The sequence below is a fragment of the Mytilus edulis genome, chromosome 11 (genome assembly GCF_963676685.1).
Source record: "Mytilus edulis chromosome 11, xbMytEdul2.2, whole genome shotgun sequence".
Taxonomy (NCBI): Eukaryota; Metazoa; Mollusca; class Bivalvia; order Mytilida; family Mytilidae; genus Mytilus; species Mytilus edulis.
The window spans coordinates 39,295,243-39,312,471 of record NC_092354.1 but is presented as its reverse complement, the minus strand read 5'-3'; the positions used below and the strand labels follow the sequence as shown (position 1 = coordinate 39,312,471).

Below are 17,229 nucleotides of genomic sequence, written 5' to 3'. Positions count from 1 at the left end.
AATAACATTTTACGCTAGTTTTAACCTTCAGAGCGTAAAACTTACGTCTACATATCTTTTTTTCTTCTTCCAAATATTGTATTACCTGTATCGTCTAGTACTCTTTGATGTATTACGTAAGCTTTGTCGTCTGTTTAAACGTCAAACGCTTGATTGCAGACGGCGGTAAACAAAGAGGGCCGTATGGACGTCATATTCGATTGCGCTTTTTTTAATCGTGATCATGGATCACACTAATCATTGGTGCTCAAAAGCATGTAAATTCAGAAATAAAAGATACAATTATTAAACAAACCATCCTAAATTGCCCCGACTTTTTTTGTTTATTATTTAAAATAACATACTTCTTGATTTAGTACTTACGGGTCTCTTTTAAACAGAGTTGTCTACTCTTTGTTTACATTATCTTGGGGGGAAATGGGCGGATAATATGAAGCGAAGAAGAGAGGAAGAAATATTTGAGTGTCCTGATTGCAATTATGAGACCAAAAAACAAAACAACTTTACGCGTCATTTAGACTCAGATAGGCACAAAAGAGCTACGGGTTTTTTTTTCACTGGACAACAACGGAACTGAATCTGATACAGAATCAGACTTCACCTCACCATGCTCACGGTCACCTGTAATCGCACATAGAGATGTTACTGGTGACACATTACAGCCGAACAGCCATCACGATGATGGAGTACAGCATGACCAGGAACAATCATCTTCAGATGAGGAGTACGAATGTGATACGGGAACACACAGTACATGTACTAACACACAATGGTCACCATTTACGTCAAAACTAGAGATGTTATTGTACATATTGCTTCACTCAAAAACCCACACACTGGTAAATCATTATTTACCATAATAAGTTGCACTCAAGTGAACCACAAAAGAGCCCCCCTTTATAACTTAAATACTTAAAAAAAAATGAAATCTTACATTTTTCAAGGCTGCTTTGAGCATGTTGAGTAACTTAAATTAAATGTATGATTTTCATTTTTCCCGTTTCCCATACACAATAACTCAATGGAATCTTTTACCAACTTCAGTAGTAAATACACAGACTGTCGACTCTTTCAGAGATCAGCTTACATTAGCTGTTCTCTCCACTATCATTTAAATAGCTTCATCTCCTGTACATTGTACATAGTTTCATCACTACATCTATTCTCTGCACCGTTTTGTGTATAACTAAAAATTATTAACTTGTTTTAAATAAATGGGCCACTGGAAACTTAAAGAAGAAGAAGAAATGTAATCTATTTCTTAATTAAGTTATTTAAAGTTATTTTTAAAAAATATATAAAATTATAACTTTATGCTTGATATAAAATTTATATATACATGTACAATGTAACTACATGAATAAGAACCAGTGTATAATTTGAAAAGGAAAACAAAATATGATAAAATTTGTAAGAAAATACACAAATTAGAAGATGTTGTATGAGTGCTAATGAAACCAACTCTCAAACCAACAGAACTTACAATTTGTAAAGTAAATATTACAGTTCAAACCCGCAGAGTTTAAACATTTCATTCAAGGAACCCAACTCTTATATGGAAGAAGAAGAAGTAGAAGGTATGACTTCAACACAGTGCCTTGTGTTATAAGATTATAACAGCAAATTATAAAGGGCCCCAATAAATAACTAGTGTAAAACCATTTATACAGGAAAACTAACAGTCTTATCTATATAAAAACAAGAAAAAAATAAACATGTATGAACTACATAAACAGACTGTGAGACGACAACTACTGTACATCAGATTCCTCACTTATGACAGGTGCAAACATTTGCAATGGGATTAAATGTATTAATAATTCGGTACCAAACCTTCTCCTTTTTTCTGAAACAATAGTATAACATAACAACATAGAAAGACACACTATAGGATATCAATTGGAAGACTTAACTCAATTAAAAAATGCAGATTAACACACAATGAACAAATGAATACTGCTTTATTATAAATGAAACATACATGTAGTACTTTTAAGTATATTTTAGATATACAGGTATAATATAGACAAATAATAAGTGTTTTAAAACTTTTTTCAGAGTGATGAAACAGCTAAATATGTGTGGTATGTAATGAAAGAGTCTGGCATAAGCATGCCATCATTCCATGCAGTGAAAAATATGTCCTTTGGCAATCTTACACCAGATTCTCTATTGGGTAAAGTACGTACATTTATAATTTTCATGTTAAACACTTAGTATAAATTAAATAGTAATGGTTGATATGTGTTACCTTTTCTGTCTAATTTTTTTCCTAGCTAAAAAAAAAAGGCAATCATATATATATATATTGGTATTTAGATCTTATAGGGGTCAAAAATAGGGGAGAGGGGAATTAATTCATAACAGTGTCGTGTATTGCACAAATGCAAAAACATAAATATAAATTCAAATCACATAAACAATTCAAGTTCTCCCGACTATAGTTGTTCTGTGTAGGAAACCTTTTATGTGTCAAATATTAAATATAAATCCAAATTCAATAAATTTTACATGAATTTATTACCAATGAATTTACAGGGCAATGGATCTAATGGAATGCCTTTCTGGTATATCAAGCCTTCATCATTGATAAAACTAGCAGTGTCACATCCAGCAACCTCTGCAAAGCTGATTAGGTATTGATATGATATATAGATGCATGATTTTACAAACTTTCATTTAAAAATAATTCCCATGATTTGAAAACAAAAAGTGTATTGATTAAGAATTATATTTCTAAATCTGAATTAATTAAAAAAAAAAATTCGTAATGCTTATGTAAACACTATGCTTAGACTTCTCTATAATATATTTTTGAGCAAAACACATGCATGCTTTTAATTAGATGAAACTGATTTGAGTTGACCTTTAATAAGATAATAAGTTTATCATAAATTCTTTTAAAGATATGGTAGATTTGCAGATATAAAATGCATAAGGGAACAAGCAGATGGAAAAAAATGGAAAATGAAGATAAAAGGTATCTCAGCAAGATTTGGTGATGAACTCTTTTTCAAAGGTAACAAATGCTTTATGACACAAAATCCATCTATAAATGCTGATTCTTACATGACGTATTTCAAACCCTTTGAATACACACCCGTGGTAAAATATGAATATGTTTCCAGGGCTGTTCCGATTGTACTCCCACGTCATATGCTTTTTTATGAATGAGGTGCCCGATGTCATAGAACAAGGATATTATTACTGTGATATTCCCGGCTTAGAGTTTATATCCCCTGAGCCGAAGGCGAAGGGGATATAAGCCCTAAGCCGGGAATGTCACAGTATATACCCTTTCTGAGACCTGAATTACACATATATTACGGATTACCCCTGACTTAATGTTATTTTCCAGTGCAGGTATTTGTTGACAACACATATACATTTGTATATTGAAAAACCCAACCTGATATGTTCGGCATACATGAAGGATTTTTTAATTTGCTGTGAACATAATTTTATCGTGTATGTTATAATTTATAATAACACTTTTAACATTAAATTTAAGTATTAAAAGTGTAAAATGCGTGATTTTGTATCAAAAATGTATTATTGACTGAAGCACGTCATTATTTTCCCTCTGTGAGCCTCTGACAGTCTGATAGCTTTTGACTACGTCATACAGTAACCGGTGTTATGATGACTTTTTCGAGGTTCCAATTGGGGATAAAAACGTCGTATATACCCCGGCAGTTTTCTGAATATATACTGACATCTCTGTGTTGTTATCCAATCACAAACCTCGACACATTTGTAATCCGTAATATAAGAATATAACCATTTTACGGGAAAATACATGCATGTGAAACCGAAAATCATCACAACAAGGAAACGTAAACAAACTGCTAAAATGCGATATAAATGTGATATAAGCCATTTTCCTTTGCTAGAAGAAAATATCGCGAACATAATTTTTTAGAGTGATATAGACAAAACTTACACTCAAGGACATACATGTCAACCTCTGACAATGGGAAATCATGTCATGACATGACATGACATGTCAAAAAGCGTGTGAAAACGCGTGACATAGATGCGGACTTTTTAATATGAATGTGGTAATGTTCATAATTTCATACAAATTTGTGAATATAAAAAAACAATATATATTCTACTGTGAACTTTTATTGTATTAAACAGTGGTCTGTTACATGTATGTTGCTTTTAAAGCACCACCACTAGGCACATATTCAAAACAACTGCAAGTTTCAAGTTTAGTTACAATTATTTGATAACAGCACACAATACAAGTGTAACATAGTCAAGTTCTGATCAGAATTCAGTGTAAATATCTTTATAATTGAAAAGGCTCTCCCACAGTAGGAATTGATATTCGACTGAATTAGCTTCATCAAGATTTGAAAGAATGTCATAATGATTTTTTTTTTGGCAATGTAAAATGTCATCTATTATCTCTGCCATTGCTCCATTGCTATTGCCTGGTTAAAACTGGGTAGTTCATCAGAAGAAAGCTGGTACTATGAGGGCTGATCCAACAGTTCTGTGATATTTTTATCCCCATGGCCTGTAGAAATCTGTTGCCATGTTGGCTAGATTTGAAACTGAAATTGAAAAAGAAAAATGTTTTATAAATTTGATTTCCATTAGATAAACATGTTTTAAAAAAAATGCTTATTCAAATAGCTACATTGTATTTCTCCTCTCACATGTATTGTTTTTTTTATCATTGCAACATAGAATGCACAAATTATGCGTTACTTGTCACTCGATCATTTAAACTCGAACTCCAAAATATAATTTATAAATCTTGAATCTAGCCGTACACATCGTTTTGGCTTAACAATCGGCACTTTAGACGACGGTACAGGCCCTGAAAGTGACCTCTTTCTGTGCACATTTCCCCTATGAAGTGAATTTGAAAGAAAGTCACAAAATCGTTAAAACTAATCACAAACTACTTACCTTTTACAGTTTGTCCATATAAAAAAATAAACAATACGGCAGCCAAACAATTACTTCGAATTTTTCGGTATTTATCGCCGAATAAGGAAAAAACCCGAGAATAGCGATATCACTAACGACCAAAAAATGAAAAGAACGAAAAAGCATGTAATTGCGTGTAAAGTGGTGAAAAGCGTGTACACGCCATGTGACAAAATCCTCGCGTGTAAACCGTTGAAAAAGCGTGTATTACACGCGAATATCATGTCACTTGACATGTATGCTCAAGGACAGCTTTTCATCTACTTGGTGAAGTGCCACCATCAAAACAAAAATTAAACCAAGTGCAACTTAACACCTCCACACCCCCACACCGTGACACCCTCCACCCCCTAACCCAATTTTTTTCTTCTTGTAATTACCATTTGGAAGCATTAAGATTTGCAAAAGTATTAACTAAGGATTTTTCCTATATGGCATTATATTCTTAACAGAGAAAAGTTAAAACTTTTGGAATGATACCAAGACTTTTTTTTATTTTTATTCAGGAGATTATGTAGTGGATACAAGAACCAATGAAATTGGAAAAATAACAAATTTTCTGCAACACTATGAGGTACAGTACTTTGATTTAGTAATTTATTTGATATTGCTGATCTTATCTTTTTCAAAAACTTAAAATTGATATAGAAAGATGTATGAGTGCCAATGAGTCAACTCTCTACACATGTCACAATTTAAAAAGAAAACTATTATAGGTCAACTGGTACCATTTTTAACACTGAGCTTTGGGTCATCCCAAACAACAAGCTGTAAAGGGCCCCAAAAAATTGATTTGTGTAAAACCATTCAATTGGGAAAACAGACAGACTTACCTGTTTTAAAAGCTAGAACCAAGAAACACTTATGTCGAACGACATCAACAAGCAACAACTTCTAAACAATTCCTGACTTAGGACAGGTAACTTTTTTATGTGTATAAGCTTATTTCTTTAAAAATAGTTCACAATTTGTATGTGTGTTAAATTAGGAGATAACTGTATTGTATTTTAAGCTCCGACGGCATCAATTGGGGATTTGATGGTCGCAAATTAAGTTTACTGATGCCATGTAAATAATTGACGATAATCCAATCAAAATGAACATTACAAACGTTGTTGCATTAAATTTTATGATTTATCATAACTAGTTATGCTACTTGATAATGCTCTGTATGTGTACATAAAATAAAGGAAGATCTGGTATAATTGCAAAACCCATACTATACCTAATTAGCTTTAAAAGGACTACCACAGTCAGCTTTTTAAATTCAATTTATAAAAGTAGAACATGCCTTAAATGTTTTAAATGTTAGCGTAAAGTACAATATATTTCATTCACAATTGATTTTAATATTACTGTTTGTTTTTTCAGACTTCTCAAATGCATGCTGAAGTGATGAAATTTGACAGGATTGGAAATAGTAACACTAAGTAATTTCTATTGGAAATTTATTATATATATATAATTTATATCATATACTATGTTATAAACCAAGATGAAGCCTATCAGGCATTACTTCATTAACAATAGCTACATTTTTTGTTACTGTTCTCATTTGGGAAGGTATATATAAAGGAAGAAGAATTTTGTAAAGAAAACCAATAGCAATCAGTCAGGGGTACTACTTGTACAAGTAATTTTATTTACTTCTAGAAGTAAAACAAATATATTGATATAAGTAAATTATATTGTTTGAATAATCTCCCCTTTAGTTATCTTGAAAAATTCACTTGTATAATGAAGATAACAGACAAATGGGATTTTCATTGTCCATGAAATTACACTTAAATGATTAATAAAGACATCTGCAATGGGCAGACAAATTAAAAATATATGAGTGCAAATAAATACTAAGAATTTAAGAAATGAAGATAACATGACTTTTTCAAGTAAAAGAAATGTGAATGTCTAAGGCACATAGCCATGATAACTATGTCAATTTGTTTTTTCTTATACAAGTAAATAATATTTACTTACTGACCTAAGGGGGCCTGCTCCAGTCATGCTTCAGTGATTCCCTATATAATCAACCATTTTTTTTCCACGAAAGAGGGGGATTGTGTCCCCCAGGTCCCACCACGCTGGATATGCCTATGATTACTTGTACTAGTAGTACCCCGGACTGACAATGGATGCTTCATAATGAAAATACCTGTTTCTAAGTCTCTTAAAATTATTCTTTATTCTGACATATCCAGAAAATGATATGTTTATGACATTGGCAAACACTGTATATAAAATATCGAAATGTCTTTGTTTCATTGTTAATGATACTATTAAATATTTTTGTTGTAGCTTAATTTGTCCTGAAGATGATAATCTTGTCAAGAAAGATCTTAAATTTTTGAAATGGTATGATGCTGAAAAATTGAATTTTTACAAATACAGTGAAGAAGCAGTACAGTTGGATTCAGTTTCAGAAGTTGTAAATTTATTCTTGTTGATTTATTGTGTTATTATCAAACTAAAAAATATTTACATAGTTGTACTGCATTAAAAAGACATGAAGATTTAAGGGGGCTCGTGGGTCTAAATCAACTTTTTTTCTAATATGGGATTTTGCTATTTTTTTCTATGCTTAAACTTTATCTTATACCCATATACCTAATAGAAATATAAAATAAAAATATGGGGTCACCGTTCAATTAAGCTCACAATCTGCCTCCTTAAAGGGGCACTAGCTGTCAAATTCATTGTAACCGATTTGACTCAAATTCTCATATTTGGTTTATAACAATGTAAAACATTTATCCAAACTATCAAAAGTCTAAAATAAACAGTTTACAGAGCATGGGGTAGATAATATATAGGTTCGTTTCGTGTATATTTTAGTCCAGACGCCATCTAATTAACTATCGATTTGACCTCAGATGACCATATAAGCGATGTAAACAAAAATAAAGATACGAATAGATTAAACCAACACGTGGAATTGGATTTTTATAGGTCTGTTTGATTTTATTTTATAGATTAAAAATAGATGTTTCTCATTGCTTTTAACCATATAAGAATGATTTTATGTGCATCGAATTAGTAATCAAATGATTTACCGTAGTTTCACTTTCATTGTTGACATTCTTTTTCTTTAAATAACCAGTACACGTACAATGCATGCGTTGTAAATCTCTAGCTAGGGGTTAACTTGAAGTTCACATGAATACCGGTTAGAATGATGATGACGTTTTCACTTGCAAGTTAATCAGTCAAAAATTATGTTTAATCGTTTATTTCAACAAAATTAAAGGAAATTGATTGCTAAAATCAAATTATTATTTCATTATTCCAATTTGATTAATGATTGATCTAAAAAAAATCATACTTTATTTTTTTTATATATATTGTAGCTAGTGCCCCTTTAAGAAGCATACATTTTTGTTTTGAGAAATATTGGTAATATCGAAATTAAAAAAGAACTAAATTACAGAAATCACTTAAATTTTAGTTTATGTACAGCTTGTTTGAAAACAATAATAAAAAATATGGGTCACCAATGAGTTTAAAAAGATATTTCAATTTAGACGTTGAAAAAATGACATTTTGGCAACAAAGGGAGATAATTTGGAGCTTTTTCAATGATATAAACATTTTTATAAAGTCATCTGTGGCCAAACCAAATCGATTTGTCTGGGTGATTTTTGTACCATATTATAAAGTAATAACTAATAATGTAGTAATGAAAAAAACAAATGTTTAATTTTTTGCTGCTTTTTTTTTTACCCGTGAGCCTCCTTAAATAGTCATTTATCAATTATCTTAAGAACCACTATGTTTAAACTTCTAAACAATAAGTGAATGATGACATTGATGTTTAGATGCTTGTTCAAATCCATTTAAACCTATCTCAAAATTGACAGATCTGCAATAAACAAAGGTGTAATTAATTTTTTTCAGGAAAAGAATGATTTGAGGTCAAAAAGCCCATTTCATGGAGATAAGGTAGTCTATACAGTACCTGTAAACTTTTTTATGGACGATACAAGTTCTAACGTTTCAAAAAGATGGAGCCCATTGCATTGCATACAAATGCAGCTGGCTGGTATTCCTGTTTCAGAAAGGCAGTTAGCAGATAACATTAAATTTATTTCTGCATCTACAGATGTTGCCATTCTAGAAATGATGAAACCAGTGGTTGATGAATTAATTGAAATTAAAAGGTATTTTATTACGATAATTCTTATAATGCATTTTTTGGGGGGATATCTATTGGAACAAGGCATTTGTTTTTTGCCCAATAACTGAAGTGTAAGTAATAGAAATCTTATGAAATTTAAACAAGGTTTATGACCACAGAAGGAAAGTTTCGAATTGATTTTTTGGGGTTGTTGTCCCAGCAGCTTAGGAATAAAGCACTTTTCTAGTGTCTAGACAATAATTTGTGAAATGGTGTATCAATGGATCTCTCTGAAATTATACATGAATAAGTTTTCATACCATAAAGAGTTAGTAAGAATTGGTTTTGTGGGATTATGGCTTAAACCATTAGTAAATAGGGGCAACCAGGGAGAAAACCAGGGTGGCCTAGTTTAAATATTTAAGATTTAACTATGGGGAATGGAGACAAATTGTATTGCTTGAAATTAGATTATTGAGTATGCTTCTCATTTATTTTAAAATGATATGTAGTTGAGTTTTATCATTTTTTTAATGTGATTTCATCAGGCATGCTAATTTTTTTTGGATGTGAAAGCAACAAAATTATCAAAACAGTAATTTAGGTATAATTTCATTTCATTTTAGAATTGGAATAGATGCATTTGATGCCTATAATAAGGAAGTTGTAAAAGTGACCAGTGACTTAGGATTATGTGTTTGTGACTACAGCATGTTGGCAGAAGCTAGTAACCATATGGGTGCCAACACCAATAAATTTTGTCCTAGATGCCATGTGAGTTATTAAAGTTAATATTGGGAAAGTTTAAGTAAAATATTCATATTTTTTTGTAATACACATTTTATCTCAACTACTTAAAAAGACAAGGTTCATGAGGTTATGAACATCATGACAAGAATCACGTTTTTTCTTACCATGATTTAAAAGACAAAAGAAATAGACAGTGGTATGACATTATCATAGAAGTAAGAACAATATTAGACACAAAATGTTTTATTCTGAACACTGCAATGTAATCTGACAAATTTGATAACTAACTGAATTATATTTCTTAAAAAGAATCTTATATAATTTACGCGCATTCGTGAGTTAATGTGTTTGGTGGTCACTCTTTGAATATTTTTCTCTATTTGAATTCTTTGATTAGTTATTCTATAAATGTTTTATTAGGCAGAAAAGGCCAGTGGTGATTTTCGAAAGGGCTTAGAAAGAACACCAGCTGAGTCATCCAGAATTTTACAACGGTTATCAGTCAATGACAGGAAAGATGTAAGACAGCAATATGGACTAAAACCCTACCCGAATTGTCTATGGGATGTAATTAATCCCCACAGGTAAAAGTGCCATACAATTACATCTGTACTTTTTAGATAAAATTAAATAATTGCTATTGAAAAACTGGCCACTACTGTGATATAGTACTGACTAAGAAAGTGATAATAAGATCATTATCATTGTCACAGTCAATATCACTGTCCTAATGGTAAGTCCATGTATCACAATTTTTTTCTTAAATTATCATTAATTCATATTGTTAAAAGCATACTTGAGTTATTGTACATTTTCTATAGGAAAGAGTAAAAACAAGTCATAGTCATAACTATAAGTCACTGCTATTCACTTTAGTGCAATTTTTCAGTTTATGAATACAATATACATATAATTTTATTAAAGGGACACCACTCTTAGTAGAGAAACCACACCCTCTGGTCATTAACATGTAAAAGTGCTTCAACAACCAGTTTTATGGTCCCTTTTTCTGTTAAAGGGGCACTAGCTATGAGATACATAAAAATATAAAATACGATTTGTTTTTTGTTCAAACATTAAAGAAAGTGAAATAGTGGAATAATAATTCCCTTTTAGCTCTAATATGGTCCAATTTTGTCAAAATAAGCTAAGAAACATTGATGATGAACTATTCACTTGCAAGTGAATAATTTAACCTCATTGACGCCGTATTCATGCTCACAGATTATAAATCTGTCAGTGGTTCTTTTTATAAAAAGTGTATAGAAAATGTATAAGTTTCTTTTACAAATAGAGAATTTTATAAATTATCCCCCTTTACATATCAAAAGTGCTATCTAAAATAGAAATTAAATTGACTTGCCATATTTTATTCAACAAAGTTAATCAAATCTCCTCATTGCAGTGATATTCCAGTTGGATTACTACACTGGATGTTTTTAGGACTTGGAAAACATCTTCTGAAGGCTTGTATTCAAGACCTCAATGAAGATCAGCAACAGAAATTACAACTTCTGTTAGAAAGCATGGACCAGTCTTCATTCACAGTCAAATTATCACCAGACATCGTCAAGCATATAGATTCAAGACAAGGGAAAGACATAAAACAATATGTAAGTTTTTTTTTCATTTTAATTTTTATGAATAACAAGAAATATACTTTTTAATTAAAAATTTGAACAAAGTCAATATGTTAGCTATGAGCATCAGTTAAATGGATAATTTGCCAAACCTGTTACAGTACAATTAAATGGATTTAAGCTATTGAAGTTGTATGTTTAATACTACAAAAAAATAAAACTTTTGATTTTGAGATACTTATTCCAATCAGCTATTGAATATTCATAATTACAATTGAAGCTTATCTTTTGGTATTACATAGCACTTGTATGCAATATTTATGCACTTCCCTTCATTGAATTGTTTTTTATGAAAACCAAAAGTTATATTTGATTCATTTTTTTAGATTCAGATTGCCCCATATCACATGAAACTGGCAAGACTTCCAGTCAATAAGGTTAAACTTCTATGCAGACTAGCAGAGGTAAAAACAAATTCTTTAACAATGTTCTTGTACAATATCAACCAATAAAATTGTGAAAAAAATTACTCTAAATCAGGATAATGACATCATTAAAAGGTACAGGTTCACATAATCTTAATGTTGCTCACTCCAAATTAAAAGTAATGATTTATAATACATGAAATAACATTTCGAACAGTTGAAGTGTTTACAGCACATAAAGAATAACCATACATTGTCACATATATTTTTAATCTGCTCAAAACAGGATAAAGGAATAGATGTTTCAAGCCTTATACAAATAAAATTTGTTTCGAGACAATGTATGGTTATTCTATATTTCTTATTCCTATACAATATGTAAAAAACATGCGCAAAGTCATAATTCAATTTCCAAAATGAGTTGTATATGAAATCACGCTACAGATAAATAGACATTTCTGTCAGATTTGCTTATTGTTTGACAGTGTTCTAGCTTGAACAAAAAAATGTTATTTACTGTCATATTTCAGTGAAAGCTATATTTAATCTTAAGGATTGAAAATGTATATTTGAATGAATGATCTGCAAATAATTGTAATCATTATGATAATCAGGATATTCTTTTTTTAATGTATATAGATATGCAAAATGGTGGTTGATAAAACAGACTTTGCTTGCCAAGATATAGAAGTTATCGATAACTTAATAGAAGAATATCTTATATCTCTGAAAGAGGTGTACCCATCACTTATGTCTAAAGTAAAAAGTCATCTATCATCCCATGTTGTGAGTATATTTTTCAAACTTACCTGTACATTGTAGTAACTTTATAAACATGCATTTCATTGATAAAATTTCTGGACATAAGCAGAATTGTTTTATTTTTGTATTTGATTATAAAAATCTTAAGTCAAACGCTTCATGAATCAATGACAATGCAATTTGACCTGGCAAAAACTTAAATTTGCAATCCAGAGGGAGTTGCTTAATGAAGCCCTGAGATCAGATAAAGCGGAATATATAATTATGGTGATAAAAGGAAAACACACCAAATAGTAATGACAAATAACAAATAAAAAAAGGATAGACAAAACCATAACTTTCTTCTTGAGTGTTGCTGAAAAAATGATGGATTTAATTTGTCTTTTATTTTAAGTATGTTTTTAAATTATGCTTTAAGTTATTTCTATTAAAGATTTTTTATTCAGAAGAGCTGACGATAAATTACAGAATGAAATATGTATGGTAAAATGAAATAAAACTCTGTTTAGGAGATAACTGTATTGTAATTTAAGATCTGACGGCATCAATTGGGGATTTGATGGTCGCAAATTAAGTTTACTGGCGACACGTTAGCGGAGACAGTAAACGGGTATTTGCGACCATCAAATCCCCAATTGATGCCATCGGAGCTTAAAATACAATATTGTTATCTCCATTCTAATGAAACTGACAGAAAACAACGTTAAAACCTGTATTCAAAATATGTCATATGCCGTCTGCGCTTGTGCGTACGTACGTCCCATAGCATCAATTGTCAACTGATGCCATGTAAATAAGTGACGTTATCCAACCAAAATGAACGTTACAAACGTTGTTGCATTAGAATATTTGATCTCTGGTGGAGAGTTATCTCATTTTTAATCATACAACATCTCTTTATATATGTATCACCATAGGTATATCAGGGAAATTGCTGTCCAGTTGATATGGAATTTAATTAGTAGTTCTGTCAACATTGACTATATAATTAAATATGCCACTACCCTCAGCCTTCTTAACCAATCATATTTACATATTTCTATAATAAGATACAAACCATATAAAAATTATTTGTAAATAGACATTTGCCTCATTCAATAACATACTTATGGTTTCTATTTCAGGTTGAAGATATTGAATCACATGGCCCTCTATTAGCCTATACAGAGGATGGATTTGAAAAAACGCATGGTAGAATTAGAGGGCAAATTTTTCAACAAAATCAGCATGCAAGAAGCAGGGATACTGCTCATTCTTTTATGGAGATGGAAGTATTGAACCATATAATTTCAGGTGGTTACTTCTTGAACAAAGAGGAGGAATGGTAAGTTTATTTTTAATGAATAAATAAAATTAAAAAACTTACTATAATAGAAGAAAATATTCATATCTTTTTAACAATCTGTAGTAATGTCTCTTGATTCAAAAGGGCTTTATCATATTTTAACTTTTTACGATAGTAGAGGGACAAGATGTTTTCTGGTCTGTGGGTCCGTCCGTCTGTTCGTCCGTCCCACTAAAGTTCAAAGTTTTTGGTCAAGGTAGTTTTGGATGAAGTCCAATCAACTTGAAATTTAGCAATATTTTTTTTATAATATGATCTTTCTAATTTTAATGCCAAATTAGAGTTTTTACCCCAATTTCATAGTCCACTGTACATAGAAAATGATTGTGCGAGTGGGGCATCCGTGGGCACCTCCTTGTTTTTTTTCTACATTACCAATTAACACTTAATGAACTATACATTCAAACCTAACATAGACAATAACTGTTTAGTGTATTTATCCTGAAATTATTTCTGTATAATGTTTGTGCTTTGAAAGATGATTTTTTTACATTTTTTGCATTTATTTTCGATTTAAAATCCCTTGAGGCCTGCATAGCAATATTAAAATCACACATTCAGCTGAAGACGGGTTCGTGAACAAAGAATCTCGAGAAGTCAACATCGTCCAATTTGAAACAGAATTAGGCTTGTCCTACACTTCACAATTTTGAGCTGAACTTGGCATTCACTTAACATGCGTGGTGAAATTGACATGGTTCATTTTACACATTTAAACATTCAAGTTTAGAAATCAATGGTTGTCGTCGTAGAAAATACTGATGTTCATGTTTGTCTGTTTAATTATTACTGCTTAAAAGAAATTTTTTAATGCGACTGCAATACACATTCTGAGGTCACAAAGGTTCATGCAAAACTAGTCAAATGTAGTCTGGCAGTAGGCGAAACTTAAAAGCAATATCTGTATAGTATACAGATGCAGCATAGCGATATCTGTAGGGCTGTATCTGTATAGTAAGCCACCTAATTGCAGGATAAATAGATAAAATTGAGTTTGTAAATTATATCAGGGAAAACAAATGCACTAAGAACTAATCAATAAATTTAAAAAGAGGATTTTATGAATGAAAATTCCAAAACTAAATGTTATTAATAGTACAATTATTCTCACAGGGTTCAAGCCTCATCAGATGTAAGAACGTTATCCACCTCAAAGGAAATAAAATCATTTTTAGGCCAAAAAACAGATGGGGCAGAATTGTTGACAGCAACTCTTATAAAGGCCGAAAGATCTCTAAACAGAAAAGTGGTCAAAAAGGACCTAACTGATGATATTAAGAATACTGCCTCACTCTATACTACTAACACTGGATTGATAATGACCTCATATCATGGTATAAAATGCAAGAATGGGGAAGTTATCAACCAGGGTAACCCCGTCTACTGCCAAGATGAAAATGACAGTGCTAAGGTATATAAAAATAAGATTGACTGAGTGGTATGATATGTATGATTTATACAGGTATAGATACTGTTAATTAAAAAATAATTATATAATAGTTCTTGAAAAACTGGTCATTATCGTGATATATGGACTGCCCACAGGACAGTGGTATTGACTAAGATAGTGATAATGACTGAGCCGAAGGCGAGGTCATTATCGCTGTCGCAGTCAATACCATTGTCCTACGGGCAGTCCATGTATCACAATAATGACCAGTTTTTCAAAAACTATTATGTTTATTGCATTGAGAAACCATGTTTTGGAAAATTCTCATAAATTCAAAATGCCTACAGCGTACTCGAGTAGTTGTACGATTTATATGGCAAAGAGTGAAGATCAGTCGTAGTAATACTGCCATTCATTTTAGTGCAATTTTTCAGTATATAAATACTTAATCAAGTTATCTTTAATTTTATAATTAACGAAAACATATAATAAATAATTCAACAACTTTTAAAAATATAATATTAAAAACAGGAACATGTTTTATAAAAGGTACATATCTCTAAACAGAGAAACCACGCCCCACCGGTCATTAACAGAAAAATCACGCCCCAGCGGTCATTATCAGACGAAAAGCACAACCCCAACGGTCATTATCAGACGGAAACCATGCCCCACTGGTCATTATCATGTAAAAGTTCATTAACGACCGGTTTTCTGGTCTGTTTTTTTCTTCTGTTAATGACCGACGGAATTTATTACTGAAGAATAATGAATGTTATGTGACCCCTTTTAATTCAATAAGAGAATCTTATTCTCAACCGATATGAAATAATTGTGGTTAGTTTTTTTGTCGAGAGCTTGACATAGGGATAGTGATCCCACAGCTACAGCGGCGGCGGTGTTAGCTTACTTCTTAAAAGCTTTATATTTTAGAAGATGGAAGATCAATGCATTTGAATAGGAACATATAGCTGGAACCCCCCTTTATCCTGGATTAGGACACCCTTTTTAAACTGGCTGAATCCACCCCTGCATGTATTAGAAAATAACAACAAAGTTAAGCAAGATTTTTGTTTCTATTTTTTTTTTTTACAGTCAAATACTAAAATCCGAGCCAAAAAGTAGAACTTTAGCAGTGTATTTAACTCCTTGGTGTAAATTCAATTCATTGTCCTTTAAATTATTGATTTTCGATTGGTGTAGACGAGGAGGTACATTCCGAAAATTGTCATCCTCTCAGCCATGTGTTAGAGTAAATTTGAACCCTTGTATCAGCCAATCAAAATATGGCATTTTAACGTGGAGTATAATAATAAATTTTATCTTTTCACATTGGCTAAAAGCATACAAAATCCCCTTTGATAATTTTTTTATTAACTTGAGGTTTAAACAGTATATATGTTTTTCAGCTTTAAAACTGTGTGTTACCTAGTAATTGTGATATCGAATTGTTGGTTTGTAAAACAGATATAACATTAGTATGTTTTGATATCATGTAATTGTTTTTGTTACAGAAATATATTGGTCTTTTCAATGAGGGGTACCATATTACAGGAGAACAGGAAAGATTTCAACTTGTAAAGATACAGCTGTTTGAAATATTGCCAACGGATGAACGTATGGGATTTCAAGCTATCAGATTGAAACTTTCAAATAACTTCAAATTTACAAAAGTAGAGAATGTATTGCAAACATTATGCATAATACATGACTGTTTGTCTGGTGGATGCCACAAGAAAGAGTGTGTCCAGACAATTAGGGTTGAGCAGGAGAAAACAGACGTTAAAAAATTAGTTTGGTATCACTCGCCTTTAAATAAGAATTATTATTTGAACAGGTTTAGATTTTCTCATGATGTTAAAATATGTTAAGTAACAAGGAATTATTTGAATCTGGAATAATTTTGAATTACAGAAAAA

The 17,229-nt window shown here is 31.2% G+C and overlaps 2 protein-coding genes across 2 annotated transcripts in view; one reads left to right on the top strand and one right to left on the bottom strand.

Moving 5' to 3' along the window:
• The window catches only part of LOC139494244 (uncharacterized), a 13,824-nt gene extending 13,670 nt beyond the window's left edge, over positions 1-154 (bottom strand). Inside the window, exon 1 of the mRNA XM_071282412.1 lies at positions 46-154. The gene's annotated coding sequence lies outside the window, so the exon portion shown is untranslated. The remainder of the gene's footprint in view (positions 1-45) is intronic.
• Positions 35-17,229, top strand: LOC139495551 (uncharacterized). Its single transcript, XM_071283819.1, has 16 exons — positions 35-839; positions 2,059-2,181; positions 2,539-2,636; positions 2,907-3,019; positions 5,454-5,521; positions 6,319-6,377; positions 7,243-7,372; positions 8,839-9,101; positions 9,685-9,832; positions 10,229-10,392; positions 11,214-11,421; positions 11,775-11,852; positions 12,453-12,599; positions 13,700-13,899; positions 15,034-15,331; positions 16,825-17,229. Exons 1-16 carry the CDS (start codon positions 798-800, stop codon positions 17,179-17,181), a joined length of 2,496 nt encoding a protein of 831 aa, XP_071139920.1. The 5' UTR covers positions 35-797; the 3' UTR covers positions 17,182-17,229.

What these genes read in the sequence shown, in the direction of transcription:
- LOC139495551 (XM_071283819.1), top strand. Translation starts at nt 798, where the DNA reads ATGTTATTGTACATATTGCTTCACTCAAAAACCCACACACTG. An exon ending in GGAAAGACATAAAACAATAT is followed by an intron (nt 11,422 to 11,774) that starts GTAAGTTTTTTT and finishes TCATTTTTTTAG; the next exon opens with ATTCAGATTGCCCCATATCA. An exon ending in GTCATCTATCATCCCATGTT is followed by an intron (nt 12,600 to 13,699) that starts GTGAGTATATTT and finishes TTTCTATTTCAG; the next exon opens with GTTGAAGATATTGAATCACA.